This window comes from Anabrus simplex, chromosome 8 (assembly GCF_040414725.1).
Source record: "Anabrus simplex isolate iqAnaSimp1 chromosome 8, ASM4041472v1, whole genome shotgun sequence".
Lineage (NCBI taxonomy): Eukaryota > Metazoa > Arthropoda > Insecta > Orthoptera > Tettigoniidae > Anabrus > Anabrus simplex.
In genome coordinates, this window is record NC_090272.1 from 163,426,213 (window position 1) to 163,443,174 (window position 16,962).

The 16,962-nt window shown below is 42.3% G+C and overlaps 1 protein-coding gene across 1 annotated transcript in view; it reads left to right on the top strand.

Annotated features, from left to right (window-relative positions):
• The window catches only part of LOC136879242 (dipeptidase 1), an 860,664-nt gene that overhangs the window by 525,864 nt on the left and 317,838 nt on the right, over positions 1-16,962 (top strand). Inside the window, exon 5 of the mRNA XM_067153050.2 lies at positions 1,063-1,213. Within this exon, the coding sequence (XP_067009151.2) occupies positions 1,063-1,213 (151 nt within the window). The remainder of the gene's footprint in view (positions 1-1,062; positions 1,214-16,962) is intronic.

Sequence of the window (16,962 nt, forward strand, 5' to 3'; positions counted from 1 at the left end):
GGTTTTCCCTCGGACTCAGCGAGGGATCCCACCTCTACCACCTCAAGGGCAGTGTCCTGGAGTTTCAGACTTTGGGTCGGGGATACAACTGGGGACAATGACCAGTACTTCGCCCAGGCGAGCCTCACCTCCTATGCTGAACAGGGGTCTTGTGGGGGGGATGGGAAGAGTGGATGGGATAGGCAAGAAGGAGGGAAGGAAGCGGCCGTGGTCTTAAATTAGGTACCATCCCGGCATTTGCCTGGAGGAGAAGTGGGAAACCACGGAAAACCACTTCCAGGATGACTGAGGTGATCGAACCCACCTCTACTCAGTTGTTCTCCCGAGGCTGAATGGACGCCGTTCCAGCCCTCGTACCACTTTTCAAATTTCATGGCAGAGTCGGGAATCGAACCCGGACCTCCGGGTGTGGCAGCTAATCACGCTAACAACTACACCACGGAGGCGGACAACTATTATCTTAGCACTGTAAATACATCACGTTCGTATACAAATTCACACATACCTTAAATAAGTCAAACGCCTTAATACTACAATTTACAGTGGGTTGAGCATTGCATTAGAACATGACACCATCACATAGAAGTTTACGCACAATTTACAGAATCAATAATGGTAATAATTAAGTATTAATTATAATTTAAATAAAATAATAGTTATAATTGTGGTAAAGGACAGAGTAATATGTGGTGTGGGAGTTGCAGGGATGTTAGGGACAGTACAAACACCCAGTCCCCGGGCCAGAGGAATTAATCATTTACAAGTGTCGAACTCGGTGCCCTCTGAACTGAAAAAGGACGTTGAAGAGTGGCAAGCATGCAACACTGTAACCGCATGTAGGGTAACTACCTCTGTCAGCACATATTAGTCGTGCGGTACAGTTGGTCCATTTTTCCATGTTTCATCGTGGTTCTTTTGCCGCCTTCCAGGCTGAATTTTGTGATTTCAGTCTCGTTATGGCATTTTCATCTGTATCCTGATATATTGTATCCTGGTACACAGTTATTATAAGTTGATAAAGCTGAAGTTTATTCACTTGCATTTAATTTGTTGTTGTTGTAGGAGTCCAAGAAACGCATCGAGCTGGGCGGATAGCCAGCCTTATAGGTGTGGAGGGCGGTCACTCGCTCGGCAACTCTCTCGCCGTCCTGCGGACGTTCTACAGCCTGGGCGCGCGGTACATGACTGTCACTCACACTTGTGACACAGCCTGGTGAGTACATCGTACACGCATACTTGTCGTACAATATTTCTTGTTAAAATTATAATTTTAGATATAATTTGTATTTTTATGGGATATAAAAATAGCTGCCATCAGCATGAGAAACGATGTGCAGTCCAACCCTCAGCCGCATGACGGCGTTTACATATTAATCACGTTCTGCTATTCCCAGTCATTAATACTACTTGTTCACATGATCGTCTATACTGCCTACATCATTTCCAGGTATTTCGTTCTAGGTAATTGGTATATTACAGCTATATTATACAGAGTGTCTGAAAATAGGACATAGTGTTCTGAAACAAAAGTCGATATTTAGCGTATTTTATTTCCTCCTAGTGGCAGCTTACCAGAAAATTGACAAAGAAATGTAAGTTGAATCGTTAACAATTTATGCGGAGTGTGGCCGGCCAAGCTGTCTTGCTTATTAACCTTGGGCCATGCGCTACCGGAGCACACTGACATGTCGCTCACTCACATGCAACCTTGCTAGATTTATCGCAGAGTAGCACCTGGTCATCACGTCCGGATAATGTAGTGTCTTAATTCTGATTATCGTGCGTTAAGATATACTGAACAGACTGGCGTACAAGACTGAAATCCTAGTAGCAAAACTCCTCCCGATATCGGGTGAGCACAGTGCATATGTTTTACGAAGCATATCAGTAAACACAGTACATTTTGTGCATGTCAAAGTTCAGCACGCTACAAAATAATTAATGAAATGGCATACCCACGAAACATAAGTTATGTAATAAAAGTAAAAATTGAAAACATGTCCTGTGGTGTTGACAGGTATAAAATGCTAAGTTTAGGACATAGTATCCTTGATTATAGGCTAATTAAGTCAACTACGACGTAGTTCTGTGCGTTATTATTGCGTTTTGATAGGAGATAATCAGAAATGTACACCGATAACAATGAAAAACATTTCTGTACGCTACCTAGCGAGTTGAACGTGTGGTTAGGGGCGCGCAGTTGTGAGCTTGTATTCGGGAGATAATGGCTGCGAACCCCACTGTCGGTAGCCCTAAAGATGGTTTACCGTTTGTTTTCCATTTTCACATCAGGCACATCCTGGGGTTGCACATTAATTAATGCCACGGCCGCTTCCTTCCAACTCCTAGCCCTTTCCTACCCTATCGTCACCAGAAGACCCGTGTCGGTGCGACGTAAAGACAATTAAGAAAACCTTGTTAGATTTCCTGGCGTAATAGGCCGGGGCTTTACAGCTATACTTTAGAGTCCGTAGGCCATTGAGGAGATATGTTTAGTGATATTTCTGTAAATTGTTTATGTAACGTACATACTGTGGACATTTATTTTATTTCAATTTTACAGTGTGTGTCACCCGATACAGGGCATAAGTTCGAAAATTTACAGCAAATTTTGCTTTAAATTTCTATTTCACAACGCCCCGCTTGTCCACTCCCTTTCTCTACATTTGTTGAGTCACGCAGTGCGCTTTACTGTAATGTTTGCCAATTGCACAGCACATAAACACAGAGTTTATTGCGTTTTGATAGGAGATAATCAGAAATGGTACAGCGGTCTTCAGTCACGCGCTCATGTCTGTACTCCGTTCACTAAAGAGATTCTGATCATTTCTGTGTACTCCATACAGTTTTCTTAATCATTTTGAATGCAAATATTAACACCCTTCACCGGTGACGTTCTGTTGCGAATTTGGTGCACTACATCGCAGGACTTCAGAGATATGAACCAGTTACCCATGACGATTAACCAGACGGTTTAGGGATTATGGACGATGGATCATCTCTTACATTATTGAGTTTATTATACCCATTAATTTTCCGTTACTTATTTTCAGACACCCAATATATGCCGAGCGATGTGGGGCGTAAGGGGTTAAGAAACTTATCGTTATTGGATTTTCTTTACCATCGAGTTGTAAAGGGTTAAAAATGTATCACCATTAGTTTATTTTCAGCGAATAGCCTATGCCAAGCTACTGCATGGTCTAGTGATGTAGCGTACCTGCATCTTATCAGGAGACTCCAGATTAGATTTCCGACCAGGTCAGTTCTGATCGGAGGATTGGTTCGAGGTCCACTCAGCCTACGTGATTACAATTGAGGAGCCATCTGACGGTGAGATGGCGTCCCCGATCTATAAAGGCAAGAATAACGGTCGAGAGGATTGGTCGTGCCGACCATATGACACCTGGTAATCTGCAGGCCTTCGAAATGAGCAGCGGTCGCTTGGTAGGCCATTTTTTTTCTTTTGCTTATGGCTTTACGTCACACCGACACAGGTAGGTCTTATGGCGACGATGGGATAGGAAAGGCCTAGGAATTGGAAGGAAGCGGCCGTGACCGTAATTAAGGTACAGCCCCAGCATTTTCCTGGTGTGAAATTGGGAAACCTCGGAAAACCATCTTCAGGGCTGCCGACAGTGGGATTCGAACCCACTATCTCCTGGATGCAAGGTCACACCTGCGCCCTCTATCCGCACGGCCAGCTCGCCTGGTCATTGTTGTTTTGAGACTATTGAGCCATGAGGTATGGTTTTGGTTTATATATGTCCAAAAGGAGCACTGCGAAGAAATAATCACAGGTTTAGATCAGCTCTAGCTTCAGTATTAAGGGAAATGAAGTAGCAAGTTCACAAAGAAGTTCACTGTGTGTCTTCTATGGAGTCAAATGGAAGAGCCAACATCATTCCCATACATTAAAAAAAATCACACTGCTTTAGTGCTGGATCCCACTATTCGTTTTGAAAGAGACATTGAGCAGGCGATTGAGGTTGACACAAAAGAGGAAGATATTGATAAACCACGCCTCCCGTTACAACATCCGACTTGAGCATTGGTCACTTAAAAGAGTGAATTTTGGCAGCATGGGAGGTACTACAATATACACCTGGAATGTCTTGAAAGGGTTAGGTATCCCCAGAAATACACTCAGTGACATCATGCTCGTCAAGCATTCTGTACCACCAACTTTATGTTTCATAATTGTTAATCTTCCCCACTTTGTGAATGAGCTGCACTCCATAAAGTCAATTTTTTTTATTTGTGCATATGAATAGTTTATTATTTTACAAGTTGTAATATTAAGTCTACTAGAGTATATTGTAAATTTCATGATCCTTATGGTCACACAGAGCAGGTGTGCTAACCAACGGTGTTAAATTATATATATATATAATTTAACACCGTTGGTTTAGGAGATGTTATTATGGCGTAGTTGGGATTGAAATCTATCCGGTTGAAATTTGGGAGTGACGTCGTACGTAAACAAATCACCCAATGTCAGTGGCTTTTCAATCATGATGCACGAAAAATGTCGGACGATTCGGAAAATTGTGCATTAACAGTAAATTTCTAGGGAGGGATGGCGGGTCCCAAGCTTCGGTAATCAATATGTCTCTCCCTCCTACGCAGTATTTCATGTAATATATGTAAGGTTTACATTGCTAAAATGTGTAATTTATGCAGAGGAGAGCCATGTTGAATCATAAAATCACGGGATATCTTCCAGGTTAACCAACATTGGACGTGGTCAACACTTCAATGCATAGCCCCGTGCTGTTGGCGTGAGGAGGAACGGAAATAAATCGATCACCCTGTTGCAAGTAAACTTCGGCTCAGGATTCCCGTTCAGTGCCTCTGGTCTAGCTGAGGGCACTGACTAGGTCGGTAACGTCCAGGCTCGGGAAAGGCACTAGGTTTATAAATAGATGATTACATTCCAAGGGTCGAAAGTGAGAATTTATTCATGAGTTGCAATAATAAATTATGGTGTGTGGCCTCCGGAGAGGCCATGGTGAGAGTCTCTTGACTTGACACCCATGGGTGACCTGCGCGTTTGTGAGGATGTGTATTCCTCTCCGGAATGAAATATAATGTTGAAGATGGCACAAATACCTAGTCCCCAATCCAGAAGAAGTAAACAATGACAGTTAAAATCACCGACATGGTCAGGAATCGAACCTCGGACCCCTTGAACAAAAGGCCAGCAAGCAAACTACTTAGGCAGTAGTGACGCCACGTATGAGTTGAGATGTTCGAAAGGAATACGTGGAATACATTCACACACGTGTTACATCGTCGTCGCGAGGTATTCAGTCTTTCGACTGGTTTGCCCATGTGAAAAGTCTTCTCTATTTAACTCGGACTTCAGTGACAGGATTCACCTCTTTATAGCTTTGCAGTCTGATGTTCTCCAGGAATGTCTCCATGAAGATTTTTCTCGGGGACGCTTACATAGTATAAGGCGTGATCAAAAAGTTTCCGTTTGAGAGCGTTGCTGCAGAGGACATGCAACGTAGCGCGCCTCCGACACGGGTATTTAAGCACGGATATGTAGCCAAATGGATTAGTGTGGCAGTCATGTCATGCCGAGGTGAGTGCAGTAAATGCGGCCTCGTGTATTAGGCGACGTTGTTACCAAATGCGTCCAAACAGGACCAACGTGCTGTTAATATATTCTTGGCTGGTGGAGGACAAACACCGGTGGACATCCATCGGAGAATGAAGACTCTGTAAGTCTGTCGAAAACTACTGTTTTGGAATGGTGGACAATATTCCGTGCGGGTCGCGTTTCGACACAAGACGCCGATGGGTCTGAGAGGATCCAGCCTCCTCCATTCCGGCAACATTACGCCAACTCAAGTGGGAGACGCTCGAGCACCCACCATATATTCCTGATTATCACGCCTTCGGTCCCCTCACGACGCTTCCTGTCGGACGAGGATGTGCAGCAGGCGGTTATGGACTTGTTCACGCAGCAGGACACGGTGTTTAACCACACGGGGATCTTCAACCTGGTGCGTCGGTGAGGTGAGTGCTTCAATGCTCACGGTGATTTTCCCTGATTGGCATCCCGATTCCGGACTGTAAGGCCGTCGAACGGCAAGTTGCTGATCGTCCCTTATATCTTGGCTTCAGTCAAGAAAGTGCCACGACAAAGCCTATCCTTCTAAGCTGTCACTTCCTAATATAACTCAACAACTGCATCATCTCTTATACCTTCGCCAGCATCTCAGCGTTTTTCGTGATCTTTTTCTAATTTACGTTCTGCATTCGTCGCCCACTGCACATCTTGTTCATTCCCAGCCTCTTGATGTATTTGTAATTGAGCATCCATATTTCGGCAGAGGACTGTATAGTGCAATAGACCGAAAATATTCATTCATTACTCGTCTACGAAGGCTCATTGACATTGTACTTTAGGCACGATATGGATTAGGCCTACCTGTCACAGACTGCATGTTTTGCCATTGATAATCGGATTCTTATTTCTCGATCACATTGCAATTTGTCTGTGATAATCTGGCCAAAGTATTGGAACTGAGCTACCTGCTGTACTGGCTCACCATTTATTTTCACATGCGATGAACGCGGATTCTTGCTAAACACCATTAATTTCAGATATGGTATGAGCTTTCGGGCTTATGCCATGCCAAGAAAACAAGGTGAAAATCTTTACGTTTCGCTTTCACTGCATTCAGGATCCACAATTCGAACATTATTATGCTCAGTTCAGGGCCATCTACCTTGAAATAATCGGTATAATTCAAGATTATTACGCTTAGTTCAGGAACTATTCACCAACATGATTCAGTGAAGCCATCTGGTAAGCATATAAGTACCCGTTTTGCATGCAATGGGAGAGATTTCATGCTGGTAAAAGTTCAACGCAGTAAGTAACTAGAAAACTGTAAAGTCCTCCTTTTCACTTTATTTTAAAGAATAAATAAATGGCGTATGGCCTCCGGAGAGGCCTGGTGCAGGTCTTTTTCTAGTAGACGGCCTATTAGGCGACCTGCATATCTGTGAAGGTGAGGGACCTACCTAGGATGATTTCTAATATTGAATACGCCACACAACCCCAGCCCCCGAGCCATTGGAATTAACCAATTAAGTTTAAAATCCCCGAGCCGGTCGGGAATCGAACCCGGGACCCTCTGAACCGAAGGCCAGTACGCTGACCATTCAGGCAATGCGTCGGACATTTTGAAGAATGTAAACACGATATGAAGTAAATAATTTACATATCATCCGAGAATATTGTTCCCTTGCTGTCGTCCTCACGAATACAGATACAGTAGTTAATATATAAACTAGATCCAATTACTCTCCAATCCTATCATCAGTTAATTACCGTTGTATACACCATTTCCACTTGAGAGTGTTTAAATTTCGTGTTGTTCCAGCTAACAGTTTGTGTGTGTGTGTGATACTGAGCACACTGTAAACATTTCACGCACTGTCTACTTGCAGTTGGTAGTACATTGTTAAAGAGGATGGTAAAAAGGGTTGTTACCGCGTGGAGAACCTGCAGTTCAACAGTTTCGTGAACATACCTTCAATCATCATCAGGTCACAACTCTACCAATATAGCATAGATAAAATGTTCTTTGCCTGGTAGTATTCAGAAGTGTCTGAGAGAGGTCACGGTACATTATTCTTGACGTAAAATTATGAAATTATTATTTCATTTACTTTATAATTTCATAATTTTACACCACGGTCTCAAGTTTCTCCACAATTTTAACAGAGGTTTCCTTTCTTATAGGTTCCTTCTCACGGAACAGTAATTCTTATAACTCTTAAAAGATAGACAACTACAAATCAAACTTGGTCCACAAGTTATAAAGTATTAAGACTATCAGACATATATGGTCCAAGAAACTTCCACTACTTACTCTTTAGGTTTAATTTCCTTAAGAGCACAACCCAAAGAAAATTTAAACAAAGTTTACATATCATAATAAGTGATACGCAAGAACTCTAAAAAGAAGATGGTAATGAGAAAATATAAATTTTTAATGAGACTTTCTTACACAAGTATTTTTATATTTTAATGTTGTAAATAAATTTGAAGGTACTGATAATGGCCCAAAGTGCCAAAGCATTTCTACATTTCAGATAATTACGTATTAATTTTAAAGTTTGTTAATATTGTGCATTGAACAAGGTGGATTACATCCTATTTTAACTATACACTTATTTAGTACATATTTTACAAATAAATTTGCGCAGTTCTATTATGTTAGGAAAATCATAAACACTATTTAAAGCAATTTGTAGCGAATTCTAATATTGATTTTCTTCCAGAAACAGGTATTAGCTCTACATGTCAAATTATCAGCCGGAGACTAATTGGATGCTCACATAATACCACCGAATGTTATGCAGTTATAAGGAAACAAAAAATCCGATGGCGACTGGAGGCAAGATGGGGAGTGAGGTAGTTTATCACTGCTTACCTCACCGGACCAGAAAGTGGTGTTGCAGCACGACTGACCTTATTACTAGCACAGTTCGCTTCACCCAGGTGCACTAGCCGAGATCTGTATGTCGTTACTAGAGGCCGGATTTTGGCATGTTTTATTTATTTCAATATATAATATGCCCATAATAAGTCAAGGCGATTCATATCATTTGAAATCAAATGGCTGTTGTATAGTGCATATAATTGCACATATACGGAATACGTGAATTTTCTTGACATACGTGCACATAACTGCATAATTGCAGTTTATTATTCATTTGTATAAAACAAAATTTGAGTTTGTACAAGGGGTATAATGATATTGAAATCGGTGCAACAATGCAAAGAAATGAATACGTGAAAATTCCATTCGCCACCGGAAGCCTTTACAATGCGTTTTCGTTGAAATGAAATGTCGTATGGCTTTGAGTGCCGGGATATCCCAGAACGGGTTCGGCTCGCCAGTTGCAGGTCTTTCTATTTGAGTCCCGTAGGCGTCCTGCGCGTCATGATGAGGATGAAATGATGATGAAGACAATACATACACCCAGCCCCCGTGCCATTGGAATTAACCATTTGCTAGAATCTCCGACCCGGCCGGGAATCGAACCCGGGACCCTCTAAACCGAAGTCCAGTACGCTGACCGTTCAGCCAACGAGTTGCGTTTTCGTTGATTCGACAGTATTCACAAGTGCTTGACAATGTGTATTTTTTCGGAGGTGTTTTGGTATTCGGTTCGGATGTTAGAATCATAGAAAAATAACGTTTGAGGAGACGTGAAGTCTGATGAGAAATCACGTGTATGATAGGTAAGAGGTGCGAGGGGTAAAGAATGCTACCGCGCGTGCGCCTATGTCAAGTCTCAAGGCCTAACAATAAACATCTGTTCTGTCCGTGGTGATTCTTGCGAATTGAGATGTTGTCGTGAAGTTTCAAATTGGTGTGCCTTAGTTACACATTTACTGTAAGTACTGAATAATGAACGGTTTGGTAATGAGCATGCATTGAATCATAGCGCTCGCTTTATCTGTCATGACTGGTGTTTGTTGCTAAGAGTGTAGTATCTGTTACTCTGCCGTAGCGGAGAGGAGAGATCCTTCCTCGATACTTGGCAGGGACCATCTTACCACACCGGAAAGTATTCTTACTTATATAGAAGAATTAAAACAGAAACAGCCTTAAACTAAATAATTCCACCATTTCCTTTGCTCCTATGGCCTTGTCACTAACAGGACCTAACCAATTTAGAGCAATTGTCTTGTCCAGGCCAATATTTTGTAGCTCTAACCTACCTTTATCTTTCATCCTTTGTGCTGTTGAGCATCTGTGGATAATGCGCCGATGTTGGCAAGCCTGGTAAGTGCATTGCGAGTTTTCGCCAGAGCCGACTCTATTTCTTCGTCGTATGAAGACCAGTAATAACTAGAAATCATGCCAAAAGTGATATAATCTAAAAGTGCTCTGCTTCAACTATTGAAGTAGTATAATAAGCGGGTTCTGCGGCACCTCCGCCGCCGCACGCCTCCGCCCGCCTCCTCCTCCGCCGCCGCCTCCGCCTCCGCCGCTGCCGCCCGCCGGAAATTTGAATTTTGGTGGGAAAGTTGAATTTTGGCGCGAGATTTGAATTTGTAAACAAAGCCACGTGCTTTTTGACAGCTGTCATCGACAACAACGCAACGCTAACCTCACTGCTGCCATCTTGACGGGCCTAAACCTCACTAGTGCCAACTTAACCTAACTAGCATGAGGTAAACAAAGCCACGTGTTTTTGACAGCCACGTGCTTTTTGACAGACAACAACGCATCGCTAACCTCAGTACTGCCATCTTGACGGGCCTAACCTTAGTGGTACCAACTTAACCTCACTAGCATGAGGTAAACAAAGCCACGTGCTTTTTGACAGCCACGTGCTTTTCGACAGATTTGTAAACAAAGCCACGTGCTTTTTGACAGACAACAACGCATCGCTAACCTCAGTACTGCCATCTTGACGGGCCTAAACCGCAGTAGTACCAACTTAACCTAACTAGCGCGAGATAAACAAAGCCACGTGCTTTTTGACAGCCACATGCTTTTTTGACAGCTGTCATCCGCCATCTTTAAACTACAGAGCACCGTGCTGCCCTCTTTCGTCACCTGTCATCGGCAGTGCTGCCATCTTGACGGGCCTAAACCTTAGTGCTACCAACTTAACCTCACTAGCTCGAGATAAACAAATCCACGTGCTTTTTGACAGCCACGTGCTTTTTTGATAGCTGTCATCCGCCATCTTTAATCTATAGAGCACAGTGCTGCCCTCTTTAGCTACTTACCTTTGAAATGTGGTGGCGGATAATTTGAAAAATGCTTTTCGACAAGCAGCCATCTTTAATCCAGAGAGAACAGTGCTGCCCCGGTGACGGCAAATTCCACGTGCTCTTGTTTGAAAACAAACTCACGTGCTTTTTTGACAGCTGTCATCTGCCATCTTTAATCTATAGAGCACAGTGCTGCCCTCTTTAGTTTGAAATGTGGTGGTGGTAAATTCCACGTGCTCTTGTTTGGAAACAAAGCCATGTGCTTTTTTGACAGCTGTCATCCGCCATCTTTAATCAACAGAGCACTGTGCTACTATCATGCGGGCAATTTCATCACCTGTCATCCGCCATCTTTAATCCACAGAACACCATGCTGCCCTCTTTGTGGCTACTACCTTAAGCACGTAGTAGCGGGCAATTTGAAAAGTTCTGTTAGCTATCATCCGCCATCTTTAATCAAGAGAGCACTGTGCTGCCATCTTTAGCTAGATACCTTTCAAATATGGTGGCGGCAAATTGAAAAATTCCACGTGCTCTTGTTTGGAAACAAACTCACGTGCTTTTTCGACAGCTACCATCCGCCATCTTTAATACAGAGAGCACCGTGCTGCCCTCTTTATCGTAGTAGATGTAAATTCGTCACCTGTCATCCGCAGTGCTGCCATCTTTAGCTAGATACCTTTGAAAAGTGGTGGCGGATAATTTAAAAAGAAAAATTCTACAGCAGCCCTCTCTCGACGCTAATTGCATAAGATGGCGGCTATACATGACTCCTTAAGGGTGCTTACGCAAGATGGCTGCTATACACAGGTTCTTATGAGACGCCCTTGGGATGCTTGCGCAAGATGGCAGTTATACATGGCTCCTTATGAGATGCCCTAGGGATGCTTGCGCAAGATAGCGGCTGCTCTTATGGGACGGCTTAAGGGTCCTTGCACAAGATAGCTTGAGACTCCCTAAGGATGCTTGCGCAAGATGGCGGACACAAGATGGCGGCTATACACAACTCCTTATGAGACGCTTTAAGGGTGCTTGCGCAAGATGGTTGCTACTCTTAGCTTAGAGGCTAACGTGTCGTGATAGTTCGATTCATTAAATTTAGGGCTTAAATGCAAAATGTTAAATATATCGAAAACGGTGCACCGTAGAGCAAAACGGACAATATTTTTCTGCCTAATACCTAGGTTCGCAGTATGAGGAACAAGAAAATCACAGTCTAATGATGGGATCAACGGTTCGGTTCCTACTTAGGCCCTTTGGCATTTGCTCTGTTTTAGCTTGTATTGAAGCGAGTCTTCGTAACATGATCAGGTCTAGCTATGGTAGAGAGTATAACGTACCGTGCAGGTTCGATTCATTAAATTTGGAGGCTTAAATGCAAAATGTTAAATATCTCGAAAACGATGCATCGTAGAGCAAAACGGACAAAATTTTTCCGCCTAATACGTAGGTTCGTAGTATCAGGAACAAGAAAAAACATAGTCTAATGATGAGATCAACGGTTCGATTCCTACTTAAGCCCTTTGCCATTCGCAGCTATCTATTTCTACAAGATGGTGGCTGCTCTTATGAGAAACAAGATGCCTTGAGACGTCCTAGGGATGCTTACGCAAGATGGCAGACACAAAATGGTGACTATACATAGCTCCTTATGAGACGGCCTAGGGGTGCTCGCACAAGATGGCGGCTACTCTTATGAAGAAAGCTAGCTTAGAGGCTACTGCGCAAGATAACAGCTGCTGTTATGCATGTGGTGGAGGGCAATTTGAAATTCTATGTGCTTAATCAACAGAGCACCCTGCTGCCCTCTTTAGCTGAAATGTGGTGGTGGATAATTTGAAAAATTCTTTTGACAGCTATCATCTTTAAACAAAGGCGACTATACATAGGCTGTTAAGGCCTTATCATTCTCCTCCTCCTCCTCCTCCTCCTCCTCCCCCTCCTCCTCCTCCTTCTCTACCTCCTCCTCCGCCTCTTATGTCAAGGCATAGCTTTATATCGAACAAGTTTAAACCTGCATCGCGAAGGCAAGCGTGTGCAGCGATAACATTATTGTGCATGTTTAGAATTTCGAAACATAAGAAGAGTAGAATCAAACGCTGTACTCGATACGACATGTGATCAGAACATTGATTGATGCGTTCAGAAAACAAAATAAGTGATCAAGACTAGAATCGAACAATGTACTCAATACATCATGTGTTTAGAATATGTCAGGGGATACGCTTGTTCTAAGAAGATCAGATTGAAACATAACAAGACTAGAATAGAACACTGTAATCGATGTTGTTAACTTCAACATGTGATCAGAACATTGATTGATGTGTTCAGAACACAAAATAAGTGATCATGACTAGAATCGAACACTGTACTCGATACAACATGTGATCAGAACATTGATCGATGTGTTCAGAACACGAAATAAGTGATCAAGACTAGAATCGAACACTGTACTCAATACAACATGTGTTTAGAACATGTTAGGGGGTACCCTTGTTCTAAGAAGATCAGAATGAAACATAACAAGACTAGAATCGAACACTGTAATCGATGTTGTTAACCTCAAGATATGATCAGAACATTGTTTGATGTGTTCAGAGCAAAAGTACAATTTTGATGATTTGCGCAGCTAACTCGCTCAGTAAACGATGTGGCCAAAGTATAACTTCAAATTATTTACCTTCTATCATTCGTCTTGTGTGTAAAAATCAGTCGAACAAGTTATCGCATAAACATAGCTGAAAAAACATCGTGATAGGGTATGGAACCCAGGGGTTACATCTTGTCAGAAGAGCAAAAAGGATGAAAGGACTCTTCCTCCTCCTTACCGCACATTCCTTGGCTAAAGGGCTAATGGGCTAAAGGGCTAATGGGCTAAAGGGCTAAAGGGCTAATGGGCTAAAGGGCTAAAGGGCTAAAGGTGCAACAACCTCGTCGATCGCTATCAGCAAGAACGCTTGTACTTTGTAGAAAATTAATCTTTATTTGTAAATGGTTTCATGTTCAGAACAAGGAATGGAACCTAGGGGTTACGTCTTACGTAATAAAATCCCCGAGGTGCGATGAGTTACGTTTTTCGAACTAGTGTTTGGAACACTGAACTTTTCAAGATGATAGCAGAGAGTTTAGCAATGTTCTGTTGTTGGATTTTAAATTCCGCGCTACAACATGCATAAGGTGGCAGCCTTGAGGTTTACCGCCGTAAAGATGGCAAGAGTGAGGTTAACAATGTTCTGTTGTTGGATTTTAAATTCCGCGCTATAACATGCATAAGGTGGCAGCCTTGAGGTTTACCGCCGTAAAGATGGCAGCAGTGAGGTTAGCGACGCTCTATTGTCCTTCAAAGTGAGGGTAGGGTTCGTCAAGAAGACAGCTGTCAAAAAAGCACGTGGCTATGTTTACCAAACAAGAGCACGTGGTCGTGACGTCACGGTCACGTAATCAATCCTTAATCCTTAGCTCGACGTCGTTAAGAGCAGTATTAGGGTTAGCTATGCTTAAAAGTCTTGGGAACAGAGCAGCAGTATGAATTGCTATGTTTCAAAGCGTGTACACATGACCTATCGATTTTACATGCATCGACCATCGAACTAAACTTCACCCGCTAGATCGTGCTGCTATCTTAGCATAACCTATACCCATAAAATTAAAGTACAATGAATAGCCATGTTTCAAAGCGTGTACACATCACCTATCGATTTTGCACACATCGACTCTTGTACTAAACTTCTTCCGCTAGATTGTGCTGCTATCTTAGCATAACCTATACGCGTGACCTTAAGGTACAAAGAATAGCCATGTTTCAAAGCGTGTACACATTACCTATCGACTTTGCATGCAACAAATATCGTACTAAACTTCTTCCGCTAGGTTGTGCTGCTATTTAGCGTAACTTATACACATGAACTTAAAGTACAAAGAATAGCCATGTTTCAAAGCGGGTACACATTACTTATTGATTTTGCATGCATCAAATATCGTACTAAATTTCTTCCGCTAGATTGTGCTGCTATCTTAGCATAACCTATACCTATGAACTTAAAGTACAATGAATAGTCATGTTTCAAAGCGTGTACACATCAACTATCGATTTTGCATGTATCGACTCTCGTACTAAACTTCTGCAGGTAGATTGTGCTGCTATCTTAGCATAACTAAGACGTATGAACTTAAAGTACAAAGAATAGCCTTGTTTCAAAGCGTGTACACATTACCTAATGATTTTGCAAGCATCGACTCTCGTACTAAACTTCTTCCACGAGATTGTGCTAAAATCGTGTAAGTGTGCTGCTATCTTAGCATAACCTATCGATTTTACATGCATCGACTATCGCGAGCATAACTAAGACGCATGAACTTAAAGTACAAAGAATAGCCTTGTTTCAAAGCGTGTACACATTACCTATCGATAATGTATGTATCGAATATCATACTAAACTTCTTCCGCTAGATTGTGCTGCTATCTTAGCATAACCTATACGCATGACTTTAAGGTACAAAGAATAGCCATGTTTCAAAGCGTGTACACATTACCTATCGACTTTACATGTATCGACTCTCGTACAAAACTTCTTCCGCTAGGTTGTGCTGCTATCTTAGCATAACTCATACACATGAACTTAAAGTACAAAGAATAGCTATGTTTCAAAGTGTGTACACATCACCTATCGATTTTGCATGCATCGAATCTCGTACTAAACTTCTTCCGCTAGATTGTGCTGGTATCTTAGCATAACTTATACCCATGAACTTAAAGTACGAAGAATAGCCATGCTTCAAAGCGTGTACACGTCACCTATCGATTTTGCATGTCTCGTACTAAACTTCTTGCGCTAGATTGTGCTGCTATCTTAGCATAACCTGTACGCATGAACTTAAAGTACAAAGAATAGCCTTGTTTCAAAGCGTTTACACATTACCTAATGATTTTGCACGAAACGACTATCATACTAAACTTTTTCCACTAGATTGTGCTAAAATCATGTAAGTGTGCGGCTATCTTAGCATAACCTATCGATTTTACATGCATCGACTATCGTACTAGACTTCTTCCGCTAGAGCATGTAGCAATCGCTTTTGTGTATCCCAAACCCATGTGCACGAACTTAAAGCATAAAGATGAGCTATGTTCTAAAGCGTGTACACATCACCTATCGATAATGTATGCATCGACTGTCGTACTAAACTTCTCCTGCCAGAGCGTACGACTATCGCTTGTGTGTGCACGAACTTAAAGCATAAAGAATAGCAATGTATAAAAATCTTGTAAACAAAGCAGCAGCATTACGTATAGTCAAGTTTAAATGCGTGCACACATCATGTATCCATGATGCACATAGTACTAAACTTATTCCATTAGAATGTACAAAGTTCGCATGTGTTTGTGCTGCTATCTTAGCATAGCCTATGTGAATGAACTTAAAGCATAAAGAATAGTTATGTGTAAAAAATCTTGTGAACATAGCAGAATGTTTACTACGTAGTTGTAGACATTAAACTTTGCATGCTGAGGCGGCATACTACGTGACCGTGACGTCACAGCCACGTGCTCTTGTTTGGTAAACATAGCCACGTGCTTTTTTGACAGCTGTCTTCTTGACGAACCCTAACCTCACTTTGAAGGACAATAGAGCGTCGCTAACCTCACTGCTGCCATCTTTACGGCGGTAAACCTCAAGGCTGCCACCTTATGCATGTTATAGCGCGGAATTTAAAATCCAACAACAGAACATTGTTAACCTCACTCTTGCCATCTTTACGGCGGTAAACCTCAAGGCTGCCACCTTATGCATGTTGTAGCGCGGAATTTAAAATCCAACAACAGAACATTGCTAAACTCTCTGCTATCATCTTGAAAAGTTCAGTGTTCCAAACACTAGTTCGAAAAACGTAACTCATCGCACCTCGGGGATTTTATTACGTAAGACGTAACCCCTAGGTTCCATTCCTTGTTCTGAACATGAAACCATTTACAAATAAAGATTAATTTTCTACAAAGTACAAGCGTTCTTGCTGATAGCGATCGACGAGGTTGTTGCACCTTTAGCCCTTTAGCCCTTTAGCCCATTAGCCCTTTAGCCCTTTAGCCCATTAGCCCTTTAGCCCATTAGCCCTTTAGCCAAGGAATGTGCGGTAAGGAGGAGGAAGAGTCCTTTCATCCTTTTTGCTCTTCTGACAAGATGTAACCCCTGGGTTCCATA